The sequence below is a fragment of the Lissotriton helveticus genome, chromosome 5_1 (genome assembly GCF_964261635.1).
Source record: "Lissotriton helveticus chromosome 5_1, aLisHel1.1, whole genome shotgun sequence".
NCBI lineage: Eukaryota > Metazoa > Chordata > Amphibia > Caudata > Salamandridae > Lissotriton > Lissotriton helveticus.
The window spans coordinates 1833780636-1833800544 of NC_136065.1; the positions used below are offsets into that span (position 1 = coordinate 1833780636).

Here is a 19909-nt window from a genome sequence, read left to right on the forward strand (position 1 = left end):
ATTCTATAACAGAGGTTTATTCTTCGATACTAAACAATGCAACAAAGATCCTTTGACCATGCCTCTAGTCTTTGTTACTAGCTATAGTGCCATCAGCAATAAAATCAAAAACATCATAAATAGAAATTGGCATCTCATTGTCTGTATAGGTAAAACAACACTGAAGAAGCCCCTGTTTTCTTTTAGGCGAAATAGGACAATTAAAAATTGTTTAGTTCATACTCACAGAAAGGATAACTAAAAAAACAATTGAGCATTAGCAATACTCCTTTACCTATAGGTACTTTTCCCTGTAGTTCCTGTACCAATTGCACCAACACTATAAAGGGACAGAAGATTATCCGTAATGATGTACCTCATAACTTTAAAAAGATGGCCAACTGTCGTACAAAAAATCCCTTTCATTTAATCATGTGCCCATGTAATCTAGGGTACATTGGGGAAACCTCGAGAGAAGTCAGAATTCGAATCAATGAACACAAGTCTGCAATTTTGAACAAAAAAGAAGAGTGCCCCTCCTGTAGATCACTGGATAGAGAGGGGACTCAGTATAGAACAGTTGAGATGGTGTGTCATAGAAATAATCGAAACAGACATACGAGGCGGAGCCCTTAATACAAAACGTAAAAAACGCGAGCAATTTTACATGTCGAAATTTAAGACATTTAAACAGGGACTAAACAGCAAAGAGGATTGGGAAAGAATAATCTAGATTTTCTAGAATAATCTAGAATAATCTAGAACGGGAGATCGCTCTCCCGTTCCAGGCTTCTGCATTCCTTAACCACCATAGTATTTCCTTCCTGGAGTCTGTGTCCAGGGAAACCATTTGATAATAGGATGGATTTATCCTGAGGGCTTTGGCTTTGAGCCTCTGAAGCGCCCGATAGTACAGGGGACCCAGATATATCGCTAGGATAGTTGAGGACAGCAGACCCAGTATCCTCGCCAAAGTCTTTAGAGGAAAATAACTAATCTTTAGCATTTTCCTTAACTCCTTCCTGAGTTTCCTGACTTTGTCCCCCGGTAGTTTTAATTCCGCTTGGATTGTATCGACTGAAAAGCCCAAGATTTGAGTGACCTGGTCTGGAGTCGTAGAGGACTTCTTTGTGTTTATAACAAAACCTAGGTGTTCCAAGAGATTTATCGCAAGGGTAGTGTGTTGGGAAGCGACCTCCCAAGACTGGGCCATTATTAAGATGTCGTCGAGATAGAGTTAATCTCACCCCCTTGTTCCTCAGCCACCCTGCTATTGGGCGAAGAACTTTGGTGAAACACCTTGGGGCCGATGAAAGACCCAAGGGGAGGCTGAAAAACTGCCACAGCTTGCCCTCCCAAAGGAATTGGGGAAATGTTTGATGAGGGGGCCAAATGGGAATGGTCAAATAAGCGTCTTTGAGATCTAGACGAGTAAGCCAGTCCCCCTTCCTCAACACGTCTCTGAGCAGGTGTATTCTCTCCATTTTGAAATGGCGGTAAACCACCCACTGGTTCTGGTCTTTTAGATTTATGACGGGCCTCATCTTTTTGTCTTTCTTCTCCACCAGAAAGACATTGCTGACTAAGCCAATTTCTTCTCCCTCCCGGATTGCACCTTTGGCAAATAGGTCTCTTACCTCCTGGGACACTAAAGCGGAATCCTTTTCCAAGAAGCAGATTTCTCCTGAACAGGCAAGTCTACGAATTCTATTTTGTAACCCTTGACGGTATCTAGTACTCAGGGGTCCTGACTCACCATGGTCCAGTTCCCAGAGAAAAGGGCTAATCTCCCGCCCACCTTTATAGGGGTATCTGAAACGTCTTTGGGTGCTCTTACCTGTTGAAAAGCCTCTCGCCTTCCTTTGGCCTCTGAATCCTCTTCCTCTGAACCTTTGTCTTTGGGGAAAGAAGGATGACTGAAAACCAAATCCGGATTCAGAGGATCTTCCCCCTCGTCCTGCAAAGGGCCTTGTTGAAAAATTTCCGCGTCCGGGGAATCGACCCCGCATCCTCCCGGCCCGGGAAAAAACTCTATTGTTAAACACCTTCTTAATATCCTTCTGTGATTTCGGAACGGAGTTAAAAACTCCCACGTATTTGGCCATTTCTCTGATGAATTCCTCTCCGAAGAGAAGGCCCTGTGAGGATGCACCTACTTCTTTGGTAGCCAGTTCAGCCAGTTTGGGGTCGATCTTTAAGAGCACGCTCTTACGCCTTTCGTTGGAAAGCGCAGTGTTTGCGTTGCCTAAAATGCATATTGCCCTTTGTGCCCACTGACGCAGTTCTTTTGGGTCAATGGGAGTAGAAGTAATGTATGGCCCTTCCGCCAATTCGAACATTTTGGTCAGTGGACCCGTGATGTCCAACAGCCTGTCCTGGCAGGACTTGAGGCCCTTATCGAGTCCCCTCCTCTGGTCCTTCCCCGTCTTGGCAATAAATGCCACTACCTTGCTGTCCAACTCAGGGGTCATAGCTATTTTGTCGGGAAGGGATGGGCGGGGACATTTGGATCTGAGACGAGCTCTGACCTCCTTTGGCATTTCCTTGCGGAGCCAAAAGGAGAGGTATTCTCCAATGTGCTGGGACAGGGGCCATTCTGGTGAAAGTGGGGTGTTTAATGAGGAGCGGGTCAAACATGTGTTCCCCAAAGGGGTCAAGGATTCCCATTCTAGACTCCAAGGCCCCTGATGCCTCACCTGAAGTATCTCTGATTTTGCCTTCCTCTTCATCAGAATTAAAATCCGAGGAGCTAGAGAGGTCAATCTCGTCCTCTATCACATCGTCACTATCGATGGGTATAGGAAGGTTCGGGCCTTTGGACTGCCCATCCAGCGTGCCAGAGGCACCAACATTGTCACCGCCAAAGCGTGAGTTCAAATATACAGGGTTGGAGCTCCTGGACTTTTTGGCACCCTCAGGGGGGTTTACAATAATCTGTCTTTTCCTTTGGCTAGTCGTAGCCTTGGTAGGTTCCCCTTGAGATCTCATGTGTGGCCAGCCTGATTTGGAAAGGGTTTCACATTTTTGTTAATGGTGTTGTCTAAAGACCCCATTACCCTATCTAGGGCCTTATTTATTTATTTATTTATTTATTTATTATTGATATTTATTAAGCGCGAACGAATACCCGTAGGCGTCTCGGCGCTAAAAACCAACTATGTGAGTCTCAGTAAGTGCCGCTATGGTTTTATTGGTTAAAGAGCCAAGTCTTTAACTGTTTGCGAAAAAGAAGAAGTGTAGGACTTGTCCTGATTGACTGTGGCAATGTGTTCCATAACTTGGGGGCAGAAACCAAAAAGCGACGGTCGCCCCACGAAACTATTTTTGTGCGGGGCACCACTAATTGATTCAAGGTGGTAGAACGGAGTTGTCTGGAGGGAATATAGGTAATCAATTGATCCTTAAGGAACTGCGGTCCCTGATTGTGGAGTGCTTTATAGACTATACATAGAGTCTTGAACTTAATCCGATTGCGGATTGTCAGCCAGTGATAGTTCCTTATTGTTTCTGAGATAGATTTAAATTTAGGTGTTCTAGACAGGAGTCTGGCAGCTGCATTCTGTATAGTTTGCATTTTATTAGTCACACGAATCTGGGCATTTACCAATAAACTGTTACAATAATCCAGGGAGAATAGGACTAGGGAGCTTACTAGAGTTTTTCCAGCTGTGTCAGGAAGAAAAGGAATACTTTTCCTCACTAGTTTAAGTTTGTGACAGGCTATGGCTGCTGTTTTATTAGCATGGGCCATAAAATTGAGGCCTTCATCAAAAACCACTCCCAGGTTCCTCACCTTAGAGACCGGTTTAGGGGGAGCTCCGAAGGATGAGGGCCACCAGAATGAGGACCAGCCTGGTGAGAGTGGGCCGAAGATGACAACCTCCGTTTTTTCAGAGTTTAGTTTGAGACAATTGGAGGCCATCCACTCTCCAATTGCTAACATACCTCCTTGAAAACGATCTGCCACCTTGTCTCCATCACTATTTATTGCCAGAACCAGCTGCGTGTCATCTGCGTAGGAGGTTAGGCTCATCCCATGGTCTTTGATGACTTTGGCCAGGTCCGACACATAGATATTAAACAGTGTCGGACTTAGGGATGAGCCTTGAGGAACCCCGCACGGCAATGACAGCTGGGATGATTGGAAAGGTCCCAGGGAGACCGCCTGAGTTCTCCCAGCTAAAAATAAGGCCAACAAATGTTTTGCAATCCCTTGAATTCCCATTTTTCCGACACGGTCGACCAAGATCTTATGATCGACCGTGTCGAAGGCTGCGGACAAATCAAGCATCACCAGGACAGCTGTTCCTCCCTGATCCCGGATAGCTCTAATATCATCGGCTGCTTTAATTAAAGCTGTTTCCGTACCATGGAATTTTCGAAATCCAAATTGGGTTCTATCCAGCTGAAGATGTTTCTCGATGAAATCTGACAATTGGTGGTTCATAGCTTTTTCGGCTACTTTTGCTAGAAATTGGAGACTCGCTATGGGTCGATAATTTTTTAGCTCTTCCTTATCCAGGAGCGGCTTTTTTAAAAGGGGTTTTAAAAGAGTCTTTTTCAGTATATCGGGGTAGATCCCGGATCTAAACATGGAGTTGCAAACTTGTGTAATAACCGTAACAAGGGAGTCCATCACCGGGGGCAGGACTTTGAAAGGACAGGGGTCCAAAGCTGATCCAGTTTTAATGGATGTAATAATCTCCATTGTTTGGTCATCCGTGAGATCAGTAAAGTACGTGAATAAAAGGTGAGTAGGGATGTTACTGGTACAGTTTAAGATGACATCTATTTTAGAGGAGAAAGCTAAATATATATCATTTACTTTTGTAAAAAAGAAATTTGCAAGCGCATCACAAAGTGATTGGGAAGGTGGAGGTATTAAATCAGGAACATTTCCAGCAAGCTGCCGTGAGATCTCATAAAGTTGCTTGCTTGAGTTTTTCGCCTTCTCAATTCGTTTGGCAAAGAACTTCTTCTTTGCCTCTATGATCATAGATTTATAGGTTGGGAGAATTTCCTTGTAGCTAGCTTTACTCTCTAAGTTGTAGGATTTTCGCCAATGCCTTTCCCTATTCCTACATAGTTGTTTCTGTTTCCTTAAATCGTCAGTGAACCATGGGGCCGAGGGGGTGGCCCTATTTCTTGACAATGTTTTAGTAGGTACTAGTGAGTGAGTAGCATACCCTAGCCAGTCCTGATATTGAAGAGTGGCAATGTTAGGATCAGTGGCTAAAGTGGGGCGAGTACTGTCCAGTAGTTCTTTTAGGTCTCTCTTATTTATATCTTTCCAGACCTTTAACGATTCTGGTCTGGGGATAATGGCTCTGTGAATCGGGCTCTCCGTAATTGTAATTCTGCTTAAGATGGCATGGTGGTCAGACCATGGCATAGGGAGGATATCTGTTATACACAATTCCTCGAGATTGGAAAAAATGCCGTCCAAAATATGGCCGGCCTCATGGGTGGTGGATGTAACCACTTGGTGGAGCCCCCACGTTTCCATGTCTGTGAGTAGGGAGAAGGTGTCTTTATCATCAAGTTGCTCAAAGTGGAAATTCCAATCACCCATGACTGTATAGAATTCTTCAGTCATTAATGACTCCAGTAACGAGCATAGATTGGAAAGGAAGCCTGTATGTGCTCCTGGAGGTCGATATAATAACACTCCTTTAAAATTGTAAGACGAGGTTAACTTAATGTCAAAGTGTAATGCCTCACAGCATAAAGAAGGGATGGACAAGGTCCTTACTAAGTAACTTTCCCTGGCGATTATGGCCAGCCAACCTCCTCTTTTGCCCTTTCTATCTTGACGGTAGGCCTTATATCCTAGCGGGACCGCAATCACTAGATCTGGATCAGATGCTTCATCCATCCACGTTTCCGTGATCAACAGGATGTCTAATTTCCTATCTGTGATTAGGTCCGCTATTTCCTGCCTAAGCTTTCCCAAGGACCGAGCATTAATAAGTCCTATACAAATCTTGACCACTTTTGAGTTGGTCTTTCCAGTAGGGTATGCCTTGCTAGTGTAGATGGGAATGACGGTGTTGCATTGAGGACAGCTCAATGATGTGGAATTTATGGCAGGCTCGGATCATGCCTTGTACAGTGGATTATAGGGGACAAGCCCAAATGTAATAGATGTGATCTAGAATATGTTAGACGATCGTCCGAAGCCATTGGGCCAGGGGGAGTGGCCCTCGGCCCGGTACTGGCGCGGACGTCGGCGCGCCGCCCGCTGCGCGGACGCGATGATATTACCCTTTTATCCAGTGTTGAGGAGGGTGGGAGGCGGCCAGCTACTGGAACGCTACCCTTTCCTTCCCCCAATATGGCGGCTGCTCACCCTCTGTTCCCCAGCGTCAGCAAGCAATCTGCTGCGCTGTAGACAGCGTGAATATACGGCGTGAGTATGCGGCCGTTTCAGGAATTAAGGCTCTCAGTATTAAAATGTGGACAAAGTTTGAAAATAAATGTCAAAAATAAAATCAATTGCACACTTTTTAAAATAGCGAGAAAGAGCCCCCGGCTTCCGCCTCAGGGGTAAGACTGTAGTTTAAGTCAGCGCGCTCGCGCTGTCAAGGTGATTAAATAGCCAGGGAGGGCGGGAGGCGGCCAGCTACTGGAACGCCACCCTTTCCTTCCCCCAATATGGCGGCTGCTCACCCTCTGTTCCCCAGCATCAGCAAGCAATCTGCTGCGCTGTAGACAGCGTGAATATACGGCACGAGTATGCGGCCGTTTCAGGAATTAAGGCTCTCAGTATTAAAATGTGGACAAAGTTTGAAAATAAATGTCAAAAATCAAATCAAATGCACACTTTTTAAAATAGCGAGACAGAGCCCCCGGCTTCCGCATCAGGGGTAAGACTGTAGTTTAAGTCAATAAGTCTTTCCAATTTATCTTCCATAGTGAAGGTAGAAGGATCAGAAGCCATAGTAAAAGTGAGGTCTGGAAGAGGTGAGTGAGAAATGGATAGTAACTGACAAAAGCAGGAATGTTGGCAATAAAATGGATGCTGAGTAGTTATGGTAACAGAGTCAGGTGCTAAGGAGGTTTCCTTTAGTATATGAAATTCCTTTTCCCATTGGTACCATAGGAAGTTGTTTGTCCCTCTTTTATGTTTGTGACCTTTTACCTTTAGTGGATCTTTCATTCTGTTTTTATTTTTTTTATTTTTTTATTAGTATGCTTTAAGGGGGCACTCGAAGAGAGAGAGGTGGCGTGCAGAGCACTCCGCGAGAAAGAACTGCAAGCTGGAGCGGTGCGGGGTAAGAAGAGATCAAGGTAAGGCCATTGTGGAAGGTGGGACACTAAGCAGACTCTCCAGATTGCCAACAGAGATTTCTGCTGACTTCTGTCTCCATGGTAACCCAGCGCGGCCCTCCGATCTCTGGGAAAGGCCGCAGGGTCACCATGGAGACGGGAGGAGCGCGCTCAGCACGGAACCCGCGTTTTTAAAAGACGCCGGTTCCGTCCGAGAAGGGCTCTCCCTCGGCCTGAAAGAGTATTAAAATGTGGACAAAGTTTGAAAATAAATGTCAAAAATAGAATCAAATGCACACTTTTTAAAATAGCGAGACAGAGCCCCCGGCTTCCGCCTCAGGGGTAAGACTGTAGTTTAAGTTGATAAGTCTTTCCAATTTATCTTCCATAGTGGAGGTAGAAGGATCAGAAGCCATAGTAAAAGTGAGGTCTGGAAGAGGTGACTGAGAAATGGATAGTAACTGACAAAAGCAGGAATGTTGGCAATAAAATGGATGCTGAGTAGTTATGGTAACAGAGTCAGGTGCTAAGGAGGTTTCCTTTAGTATATGAAAGTCCTTTTCCCATTGGTACCATAGGAAGTTGTTTGTCCCTCTTTTATGTTCGTGACCTTTTACCTATAGTGGATCTTTCATTCTGTTTTTATTTTTTTATTTTTTTATTAGTATGCTTTAAGGGGGCACTCGAAGAAAGAGAGGTGGCGTGCAGAGCACTCCGCGAGAAAGAACTGCAAGCTGGAGCGGTGCGGGGTAAGAAGAGATCAAGGTAAGGCCGTTGTGGAAGGTGGGACACTAAGCAGACTCTCCAGATTGCCAACAGAGATTTCTGCTGACTTCTGTCTCCATGGTAACCCAGCGCGGCCCTCCGATCTCTGGGAAAGGCCGCAGGGTCACCATGGAGACGGGAGGAGCGCGCTCAGCACGGAACCCGCGTTTTTAAAAGACGCCGGTCCCGTCCGAAAAGGGCTCTCCCTCGGCCTGAAAGAGCCGAGAAAAAGCGCAAGAGGGTGGGGGCGGACGGAGGCGAGAATGCCTTCGTCCGTCCCGAGGGGGACCAGTGTCTTTCAAACACCGGTCCCGATCGAAAAGGATTTCCGATGAAATGCGAAAGGAAAAAGGTGGGGGCAGACAGAGGTGAGAAAGCCTCTGCTGGTCTCCAGGGGTGGCGAGACGTACAGCGCGGAAAAGAGGCACAAGTTCTGAAGTTCAGAGCGAGTGAGAGATCACGCAGAGCCGAGAGACCAGATAACGAGGGCAAAGCATGTTAGATAGACAGTACAAGACAGCATGAGATAAGCAGTGGAACAAACTACAACAAATTCAATGTTGCGTAGAGGGGAGGAGGGGGGAAAGGGGAATTCAATCACCCGATCACAGACCTCCCACAGCCAAAATCCGATCAGTTCAAACAAGCACACCATGCGGGGATAAAAAATGAGTACTTATCTTGTGAGCAGCAGCAACAAAGAAGGGAGACCACTGCGTGCACATGGATTATATACCCTGTTGGAATGTTTCTTCAAGTTCTAGATCTTTTCATTGTTGCTGCTGTGAGCTACGCAATAAAGGAGTTTGCATAATATTGACCTCCGTGTCATGCCATAAATCACTAATATTGGATAGCACTACATTACACAACACATGATCCACATATGATTTCAGGTATGGATTTTTTCAGTTTTGACGTTTGATTACCCTTTCAGTCTATAGGGTGCCTCTTCCTTTTTTTCCATTTCTCAGTTTTAATACATGCCCCAGTTTCTGGGACAAGTATAAAAGTCATCCTGCTTCGCAGAATTGGAACATATGCTCTCCTTCCCACAGCCACTGAGTCTGAAACAACTGAAACAACTGAAGTAATGTACCTTTACTGCCACGCACTGTGTGTTGCTCTCCTTCTCTCTGTACCTTGATTATTGGGTTGGCAGCATTTAGTCTTACTTCTATGTCTGATCACCCTACACTGAAGGGGAGTGAGCAGCAAATGTGATGTGAGTGCTGGTTGTAGGGAATGGTGCAGGCTATAAAGATGATGTATGAGCTAGTTGCATGTAAGAAGTGGCTTTTGGTGAGTAAGACCTGGTTGTAAGTAATGGCGCTGGCTGCAAGCAGCCTCAAAGATGCCGGCTGCCAGCAGCAGTGAAGGCTGTGTACAAGGTGTACCTCCCTTTTCTGCAGCTTTGTGCGGCCTTCTGCTGGAGCATGCAGTCTCCTGACTTGACTGTACTCTGACACGCAGGCCTCGCAGGTACAGGGAAGCGACTTGTCAGTGGGTCTCATTCATTCTCTGCATTCTCACTTCTCACAGCCACGGGGCAAGTTCTTTTCAGACAGCACAAGCCTGGCTGGAGGCCAAGTTTGTGGAACCAGTCTCAACAGAGACCCCACGCCTGCCTTCCTATCGCAGGATGGGAGGGCTTGTGAACAGAGCCTTGAGTGAGATTATGGTGGGGATGGGAGAGACAGTGTGGCATGTAGGTGGGACGAGAAAGGTCCGTAAAATATGCAGGATGAATAACATGTATATTTTGGGGTGGTAGAAAAGCGTAATGAAAGTGCACAAAGTGAAGACGGGAACAAATGTGGGCTAATCAGGGAGCAGATAAGATACACAGTGCAGTGCTTAATATAGAAATATTGAAGTGCGGTTGTTTCCTGTCACAGAGTGCCTGTTGGCTGCACAGAAGTGCCTGTATTCTCCCGCTCAAAGTGATGCAGCAATGCTGTAAAGTGCTAGCACTTTCCCTTTCATTTTAAAATCCTAAAGTCTTTGAGCAGCTGACAGCATCTGCCACTTTAAAGCACTGAATATAAAACAAATGTGCAGGACAGTGCCTTGGGTAAAGGTTTTGTTCTTCTGCAATGTAATGAGACTCACAACCTACTTACTCTGAGTACTCTAAAAGCAAATAGTATGTGTGTGTTTATAGCCGTGGAGAAGAGGAATCTTGATAAAGATATTTATTAATATAAATATGTCCTTATGCATGCATGCATCATATTTCCATTTTGATTTTAAACATTTCAGTTTCTTTTACATTACTCTGGTCTTAAACTCTGTTATCATTACTCTTGCCAGGGACTTGTTATAAGCGTATAACATAAATTTCCTCTGTATTTAGAAGATACACAAGGAATGTTACAGATATTAGACACTGCACTTCTGATTTAGAAATAACAACATGTTTCACCCATGCAACACAACTGAACGTGCTCTTCCCCAGGACCTCTACACATTTAGAGGCCTATTAGGATGGTGAGCGGACGAACCCTAGCGGTGCTGGGACCGGCTGCCAGTGGTGCAGCGGTCCCGCACCGGCAATTAAGATGCTACCGCCACAGTGGCATCCCCCATGCACAACATTGTGGCAGGCAGTGCTCACTGCACCGCCCGCCACAATACTGTGACTGCACTCTGCATTTGCAGGCACAATGTGGCAGGCACCGCACGGTGCCTGCTACGTTGTGCATGCAAATGCTGGGTGGGTACCATATACCCCATGTGCCCCTCTCACCCTTTCCAACATCCTGGGGGCCTGCTACGGGCCCCCAAACCAGGAATACGCATGTCTTTACGAAAGTCTGCTTCCCGCTGTCATGGTAATATGGCTGGCGGTGTCTAGCAGACACTGCCACCATATGCAACCTTTCTCCGCCCGGTCAACCCGTCGACCGGGCGGAAAAGCGGCGGACGGTCTTCTCGTTCGCCGCAGTCCACCCCGCCATCATAATATGGCCGGAGGAAATGGGAGGCAGGCGGGGGATGATGTAGGGCGGATCGCCACCACCATGCCGGCGGTGGCGATCCGCCCTACAGCATAAAAGACCACTTAGGCTTGATTCAGTGTAGGCTGCCTCTCAGGAGTTAAAACATGCCTTGTGTCTGTGTGCACACATACTAATGAAAACATTGACAGCAGTTTTAGAGGCATAATGTTCACTTAATTCATTGACCAGATCTCATATCTCAGGGCACAAATTCCAACTGGCTACGTCTGCTTTTTTAATTTAGAAAATAAACCTCCATCTGGAAATAAACCAGTCCCCCCCAACACCCCCCCGCTTTCTCTTTTCTCTTTTTTCTTCTTTCTCTTTCCTCTTCTTTCTTTCCTCCACCCATGTATATGTTATGCTCCATGTAAATATATATTTTGTCTACAATAAAAAATTACAGAAATTAAAAAAAGAAAATAAACCTCCATCTTAAATATGAGCCCTTGGTAACTGTATGTTTGGTCACAGCAGTGGATTAACAATGCCAAAGGTAATGCTAATAACACTAAACACATTTTTAACAATATTAATTATCACGATGAGGGAGAAGAGACTGTGTGACCTGCATGGTGCACACTAATGAATGCAGTGGCCCTGTAGTTAGCAAGTAAGAAAATAAGGGAGGTCTCCTTCAAAATCCTATAGGGGACGAGGAGTAGTACACAGAAAACACACAAGGAGTCCCTGGTGGGCCAATTAATTGGACAAGAAGATACCTGTTATAATTCAATGTAAAGGAGAGTATTCACATATCCAGAGAGACTATACTATTACAAGAAGGTGATAGATAAAATCAACAAAGAATCCTCGAATTTTACAGAAAGGATTGCTCTATTCTCGTGATAAGAATTTTTTCCTGATGAAGGTTTCATCATAACACCGAAACGCTGCGTCGACACCCCTGTTTATGATCTTTCTGTATTGCTGCATGACTTTTGTAATTCTTTTGTAATTCTGATAGCATCTGCATATTTTATTACTGATTTTATTACTGTTTTTATGGCACTGAAAAGTTTTTATGAATGTATATTTGTCGGAATAAACTGTACAATTTTTTACACTTTGTTTTAAGTTTTCTAATGATTTTTTCCTCTACTAGTGTGATTTATTATATATGTGGTTATGGCATTTAAGGAGATGTGAATACTCTCCTTTACATTGAATTATAACAGGTATCTTCTTGTCCAATTAATTGGCCCACCAGGGACTCCTTGTGTGTTTTCCCTGTAGTTAGCAAGCCTAGTGCGCTTGCACGGGTTCTCAGGTTCATACTTGTCAAGCATGGTTTTTATGAGAAATATCAGCTGGTTCTGGCCATGCAATTACAAACGTTTTAGAAAAAGAGAATTCAGGTGTTCCCGATGCGCAGCTTGGTTTGTGAACGGCGCGTGCCCAGAAGCCATCCCAGATGCCAACGTGACGAAGGGCCCGGGCGTTCTGTGGCGGCCAGCCGCGCGCACCCGAGCGCTGAAGTGGAAGAAAGCAGAGAGGTCTTAGCTGGCAGCGCGAGCAGTGGCCGCAGCCCAGCGAAGAGCAGCTCGGCGGGCTATGTTCTTTTCTTTCCCGAGACGTGGCAGCCACAGGCTGCTTCCTTTGAAGGGAGCGCGCGCGGGGATGGGTCTGTCTGGCAGCGCACACAGGGTGACGTCGGCAGCCGATGGTGGCCACAGCCTGCCCTCTCCACGAGCTCCGAGCCTGCGTGGATGGAGGGAAGGCAGGGCGGGGGTGTGAGGGTTTGGCAGGCCCGAGGCTTTGGGGAATGCAGACACTGCCGGGCTTTTAAGAGTAAAGTATGCTGCTGCTCAAGGCTAACATAGGAAAACAGATTCGTTTTTGAGATGGGGCAGGCTATATGGAAATATATAGATTTCTCGACAGGCAGGTGCCTCTGAAAGGCAACGAGATCAGCAGAATCGAGGAGTGTAAAATCAGGACTGGAGTTCAGGGGCTGGGGGGAAAAAGTCAGACAGTCAGAACTTAAGAGAATTCTTCCCAGGCTGCCACTTCGAAAGTTTGGAATGGCTTGGGCATAGGGGTTAGCTTCATAAATTAAAACATATCAAAAGCGGCAACCTTCAGGTTCTGGCCCCGATTTACTAATATTTTGCTTTGAGGTTCCATCACTTTTGGTGCAGCCCTGATTCTAAATCTGTTTTGGGATGTACAAAGTGAAGCAGTGCTGCTTTGCGTTATCTTGAATCAGGTGGGGGCTACATGGGTGGAGCATGGGCATTCCTGTTCATAGACACATGTATTTTTACGCAAGCCCATATTTACAAAGACTTGTAAGGATGGGTTTGCACCAAAATGATGCGCCTACCCAAGTCGGGTATAACACGGATAAATCTCTTTATTTTTCCTCTTTTTTCCGACTTTTATATTTGCTGAAGAACAAAGAGGAAATGGCTTCAAATTATAGTTTTTGTGCAGGAAGGCATGCCTTCATGCACAAAACCTTTCTTGACCACAACACAGTCACCCTTACAACATGACGCAAGTGTGCCGGCATTGGCGCTAGGCAGCCAAAAGAGTGCCAGCACTAGGAGAGAGAAAGCAAAACTGTGCAATGTCTATGTAGAAGTGGTGTGGGTCTACTCTAGTCCTTACACCCAACGCAGCACAGTAGCTTCCCTTGCTGCGCAAAATATTAGTTAATATGCCCTGCTGTCCTCTTTATTTCAGTGCTGCATGTGACCCCGCATGGTTATTAGAGCTGGTGATATAAGAACTAAATGGGATGTTTCTTTCACGTGGGTACTGGCTTCAAGTTCGAGTTTTAGCATACATTCATTGACAAAATTAACATAATTCCTAAGCCAGGCGTTGGCTAGAACTTGTGAACCCAAGGTTTGCTGATAGTCCTCCACTGGCACATTGACCGACCAAACTACCTTATCAAAAAAATTGACATACAGAAGTAGAAATGTGTGCCCGGGCCAATGCATTAGACTCAACTGTTTGTCATGAATTTAGTGGTTTATATATGGCACAAAACTAGCTGGATAGCAACGGAGACACACATTTGGGATTAAAACTATAAACAACACAGTGGCAATTACATTTCACACATAAATGCAATTGTGGGCACAATGAGAGCGAGCCATATACCCAGTCACACCATTTCCAGTGAAGTGCCAGAGCAGGATTAGAAGCCAGGTTTCAGAGTCAGGACATTAGCCACTACACCACATCTGCCTTTGCCTACAGAAGTGGTCGCCTGTGATTGGATTGTTAGGAAAGTGCTCATCCACACCACTGAACTATGGTACCACTAGTGACCACTGTTCCCACTCCTCTGACAAGCTGGCTGCAAGCACTTCATCCCTATAAATGTTATAATTTTCTTATGAGAACTATAATAATAGCACATATTTTCCTCACTCTGGCTCAGCGGAAGATGTGTCTTTCTATTGGGAACATGGTGCTTTGTTGTACTGATAACACAGAGTTGAAGCAGGTCAATGCAGAGGTGCAGAAAAGGCCATGAAGCACAAGCCATAGAATAATACATCAGACAAAAATAGGTCTTCCAAAGATTGTCGAAAATCAAATCTAGCTTGGGAATCTGTCAAAGAGCTAGTTAAATCGCACCTGCTGCACATATCCATTGAAAGGCATAAGATAAACTTCAGATTGATCGATCACTCAAAAGATCAGCGAAATCACATCTGGTGCAGTGATCACTTAAAGGGCGTGGAAACTCATGTATGGCACATGGATCAGTCAATGCGCCCAATAATCACACGTTGCCCTGTGATCAGTCAAAGGCTTTGAGTAGGAACATCCAATAAGTGCAACGGACAAAGCTAACCTGGTGCGGGGATCTGCATCATGACTCTATAAACGACACATGAAATCACATCTGCTGCCTGCATCCACTGACGGATCTTAGAAAGCACTTCAGATCTATGTGTAAGAGAAACAACATGAAATATGTGGGTCCATCAAAGGCCCCACAAAGTCACACCTTCAACATGTTTGAAAATCTCTCGTCTAATGCATGATCAGAAATCACCTCAGAAAACAGATTTCAGAAATAAACTGGGTGCTAGCAAATTTTTTTTAGGACCATTTATTTCTAGAGTGACATAAGTGTATGCAGCAGAGACCACAAATACAAATAAAACTGGATACACAGGTCATCAAGTCTCTCAAGTACTTCGAAGCCACACCTGCCATTGCTAGGAAAATCCTCTGGGTAACACATGATGGAGGAACTAACTGGAAAGAGGTTAACAACTGAATCTATTGGTTTGAGACTTCATCTGTCTGCAAGTTCCTGCGGCAAATAGCCTGAGAAAGCACAATACACAAAAATTGGAATGAGTATGCAACAATTTTCCATACATATGTGGATATCCCCTCTAAAAAGATTTCAGGGGTTGAACAGGTAAAATTTCACCCCTAATTTTGCCCTTCGATGCACGCTCAGAGATTGGACTCCGGGTAGACAGAATTCTGCTTTGTCTACATTTATAGACCTCATGCCTATCGCAGGAGGGTATAAGGATTGGATGTGTATGAAGGCATAACTTCTTCACATCCTATAGTAGCCATCCCTACACTGGTTGAGACCCAGGATTTGCCACGGATAGAACAGGGAGGAATTATTACCATACAACATCTAGTCTTAGAAAGTGTGCCCTAAGCAACTGAGGACTGTGAGGCAGCCCACTATCCCCATGCCCCAAGGGACAAGGATTGAGTGGACTGGAGGGCATGGCTCCCCACTCTTGTGCAGTGGTGATAAATAGCTCTTGCATAGAGAAAGTCCCTGTATTGGAGTCTCAAAGTACAGCTCAGTCATTGAATGGGATTTGAGAATGAACCACGACCTTAGTCTAATAGTGATCCCTGCAGGTTATAGGGCATTAATGACCTGTCTGGAGACAAATGTTTACCCACCATGAGAAGGAAGCTGGGGTGCCTGATCTCTCCTACATCATACAATGATTCATAAACAAAGCACCGTAATGTTAGATGCCAGCTTTTCACCACCTATGATAGTGCCTCTCCTGCGACACTATAGATGACATGATCCTTGTGAAGTGAATCCTGGCACACCACCCTAAAGGAAGCCATGGAGTACACAGGCATTGATGCAGCATTCCTCCTGCACACCAACAAGTGACAACACAAAGTAGGATAGCGAGGTCTGAGCTGCTTTTCTCTTTTGAATAATACTCCACAAGGAGAAGATACTGTTCGAAAGTGCATTATGGTTGAACTAAGCTACGGCTGCCCTTTCGAGGGTATCCCTAAAGACGAAACATCATCCTGAAATCCTCGACCCCAAATGGTGAAACAGACAAGAGACAAAGCATGGTTGAGTTTGAGGAATCTTACCCTGGGCCAACAAAGGCTTCCACTCTGAGGGATGTCAGTTCTTTTCAGCAGCTGTGAAGGCCTACATGTTATTTTCATGAACTAAAGACAACCACTGATTTTGCATCGACCTCTCACTATCCAGTTTCAGTTTCCATACCAAAGTTCAGTGAAACACCAGACCTGCCAAACGGGAACCTGCTGTCCATAGAACCCCAAGAGGCGCTCCCACATTTACAGTTTGGTGATTGCCACATGTGCAATTTTAAGTCCCTTAGCCATCTTGCTGTAAATAGATCTTTTCAAGGCTTCACGCTGATGAGAACAGGATTGATTCCTGATTGCCATATGTTATCTAGGATAATAGAGACATTCTAAGTAAGTGGTATTGCCTTCTGCTTGGGACATTAACAGTGGATAACTCCACTGGAGAGTGAGTTAACTACTGTGCTTTATCAGTCTCATAATTATGAGCCCGAGCCGAAGGCAACGGCACATAATGAGGGGAACTATCAGTTAATATATTGACTGCTGGTGGGCAATAAGACTCTAGGGGCCATATGTATCAAGCTAATTAGCATTCGCAAAGGCCGAAATTCTGCGAATTTCGGCCTTTGCGAATGCTAATTACCTAAATGGTATGTATCAAACATGTTTGATGCAAAATAAGGAATCGCAAAAATTGCTATTCCTTATTTTGCGATTGCACTTAAGGAATCGCAAACTTTGCGATTCCTTAAATGCAATATATCAAAGAAAAAATATGCAAAAAATGCCCATAAGGATTCGCAAATTACCACCAACTTCTAGTTGGTGGTAAGTTGCGAATTCTTTTAAAAAAGCTTTTTTCAAAAAAACCAAAGGTGCCATATGACGATCATACATGCCCTTAGGGCATGTATGTGCTCCATATGCCCCCACATGTCATTTTCAGGGGTGCAGCAGGGTGTTCTTGAGACACCCCTGCACCCTTGAAAAAATTCCTAATTTGCGATTAGCAAATTGCTAATCGCAAATTGCCCCTTCATTCTTATGGGCCTCCTGGCCCATAGAAATGAATGGGTAATTTGCGATTAGCAATTTGCTAATCGCAAATTAGGAATGGTAAGGAATCGCTATTAAAAAGCGATTTTGTATATACATACCATTTTGCGAATTCTAAATAGCGATTCCTTAAGAATCGCTATTTAGAATTCGCAAAACAGAAGTATGATACATATGGCCCATAATCTCATCCTACTTTATATATGTGCACGGTATACATACGGAGGGATGCCTTTCATTACAGATGTAACCTGTAAACGTTTAAGTTGTTGGTTAAATACATATATTGATCTACGAATTACACTCGAGGTAATGCAATGACAGAATGGTAAATGGTGTAAAAAACAGAGGACATTGTAGAATTAATGCAATGGGGGAAGACGAATGCGATCGTGTATTCCCACTTTATATGCTAATTTTTTTTTCTGTTTCGGATGTGCTAATTAATCTACGGACCGTGTTGCTTAATTTGACTACAGTTGATTGTAACGTTGTACAACGGTCAATGTACTTGGTAACAAATACAATGCAGTGTTATATATGGTTGTTATGGGTAATACAAAATGTCAATAAAAACGTCAAATAAAAAAAAAGACCCGTAATCTCATCCTACACAGCAAATAAACATGCTTGCTATATCTGCTCCATGTCCCGCCACTGAACTTAGAATGCAGACAATCAACCATACCTAGTGCCCGCGTTGTAAGCAGTGTTATTGGCCGAAGCAATCACAGCATTCAATATAAGCCATTGGAGGCAATATGATAGTTCGTAAAGTGCGGTTTTAGGGCAATCGGCAGGAATGGGGTTCCTAGTAAGAGATTAAGGGCCTCATGTAGGTAAATAGTATTTACCGATTCGTAAATACGGAATTTTACCGATTCGGTATTTACGAATCGGTAAATGCTATGTAGCTAAAAAATCGGTAAAAATTACCGAATCGTTAAGATTCGGTATTTCCTGAATCGGTATTTACCGATTCGGTAATTGCCATTCATTCCTATGGGCCTGGAGGCCCATAGGAATAAATGTCAATTACCGAATCGGTAAATACCGATTCGGTAAAAGGGGGAAAACATTGAAGGGTGGCAGGGTGTCACTTTGACACCCTGTTGCACCCCTCAATTGTTTATAGGTGCACATGTTGCAGACATACATGCCCTAAGGGCATGTATGTCTGCAACATGGCACTGAAGCAATTTGCATTAAATTGCTTTTTGGTGGGTTTTCGTTATTTACCACCAACTTGTAGTTGGTGGTAAATAACGAATCCTAACATGGGATAAGCACTCATTTAAGTGCTCCCTACATTAGGAATTCGGTAATTTACCGAATCGGTATTTAAGAAATCGGTAATTTACCGGTTCCTTAAATTACCGATTCGGTAAATTACCGAATCCTTAATTTCGGCCCCCTACATAGGAAAAGCCCATTATCGGTCGGTAACGGCCGAAATTCGTTAATTTCGGCCGTTACCGACCGGTAATGAGCCACCTACATCTGGCCCTAAGTCTTGGGTCTGGTTGTCTCCATGCCCACCAAATGTCGCTTTAAAATGACGATTGGAGGGAACCGTCTCTTCTGCCGCTCCTGACGACACTGGAGATCTGCATATGCTCTAACCCAGGGTTAGAGCTTTCAAAGTGCACATATTTGGCTGGCTGTCACAAGACGGCTGGCCAGAGGGACTTGTGCACTTGCAAAATGCACAGGCAGCTCACTCTCCTCCCTACTGCTACCACGCAATAAGCCCCGCCCAGTCCTGACACTGGGTTCAGGACGGGGAGGATGAAAATAAAATGGTAGTAAATTAACTTTCTTACCATCGTATTTTTCTTCTCTGGGGCTTTTTTGGAGGCATTTTGGTTAGTGGGTCAGCACTCCTTTGCCCAAACAGAGGAGCTGCTCCTGATAATCACATATCCTGAGCACAAGCATTGATTCATGACTAGAAAGATGATTATAGCACAGTGCATCTTGCCAAATTACCTTATGTGAAGTCTTAGAAAGGCATCATATGAAAGATGACTGCAGGTTAGTCTATCGGGACAGAACTCGGTGTCCCTTCACTCTTTTTACTTTCACCTGCTACCTCCCTCTGATCTGTAAGATCTCAGAGTGAATGACCTCCTGCCAAAGCCAGCAGAGAAATTAGGAGAACAACATAAATAGAAAACTACCTTCACAATAAAGGAACTTGCAGAGATGATCAAATCTGCCAACATGCTATAAAAATGTGTGTCTATCTGTCACACGTCCTTGTCCAACACACAACAAGAGCTGCAGCCCCTAACAGAATAGCCACGCTTCGATGTTCATCATGCAACATGGAAATACTTCCTTCATAGGCTCAAAGGAAAGACAACGCACTTCCAACCACACACACTTAAGGCCTGATTACGCGTTTGGCTGTGCAGGAGCAGGACCGCCCCGCCTCCGCCGCACTGCCAAACATGTGTGCGCGCCTCCTGCTATATTATGGCTTTTTTACTCACTGGTGGGCGTTTTTTTGGCGTTCC

At 44.7% G+C, this 19909-nt stretch overlaps 1 protein-coding gene across 1 annotated transcript in view; it reads left to right on the forward strand.

Moving 5' to 3' along the window:
- LOC144752812 (uncharacterized) overlaps positions 1 to 7273 on the forward strand; it is a 762950-nt gene extending 755677 nt beyond the window's left edge. The window contains exon 5 of the mRNA XM_078640662.1: positions 7170 to 7273. Coding sequence (XP_078496788.1) covers positions 7170 to 7273 — 104 coding nt within the window. The remainder of the gene's footprint in view (positions 1 to 7169) is intronic.
- The last annotated feature ends 12636 nt before the right edge of the window (positions 7274 to 19909 follow it).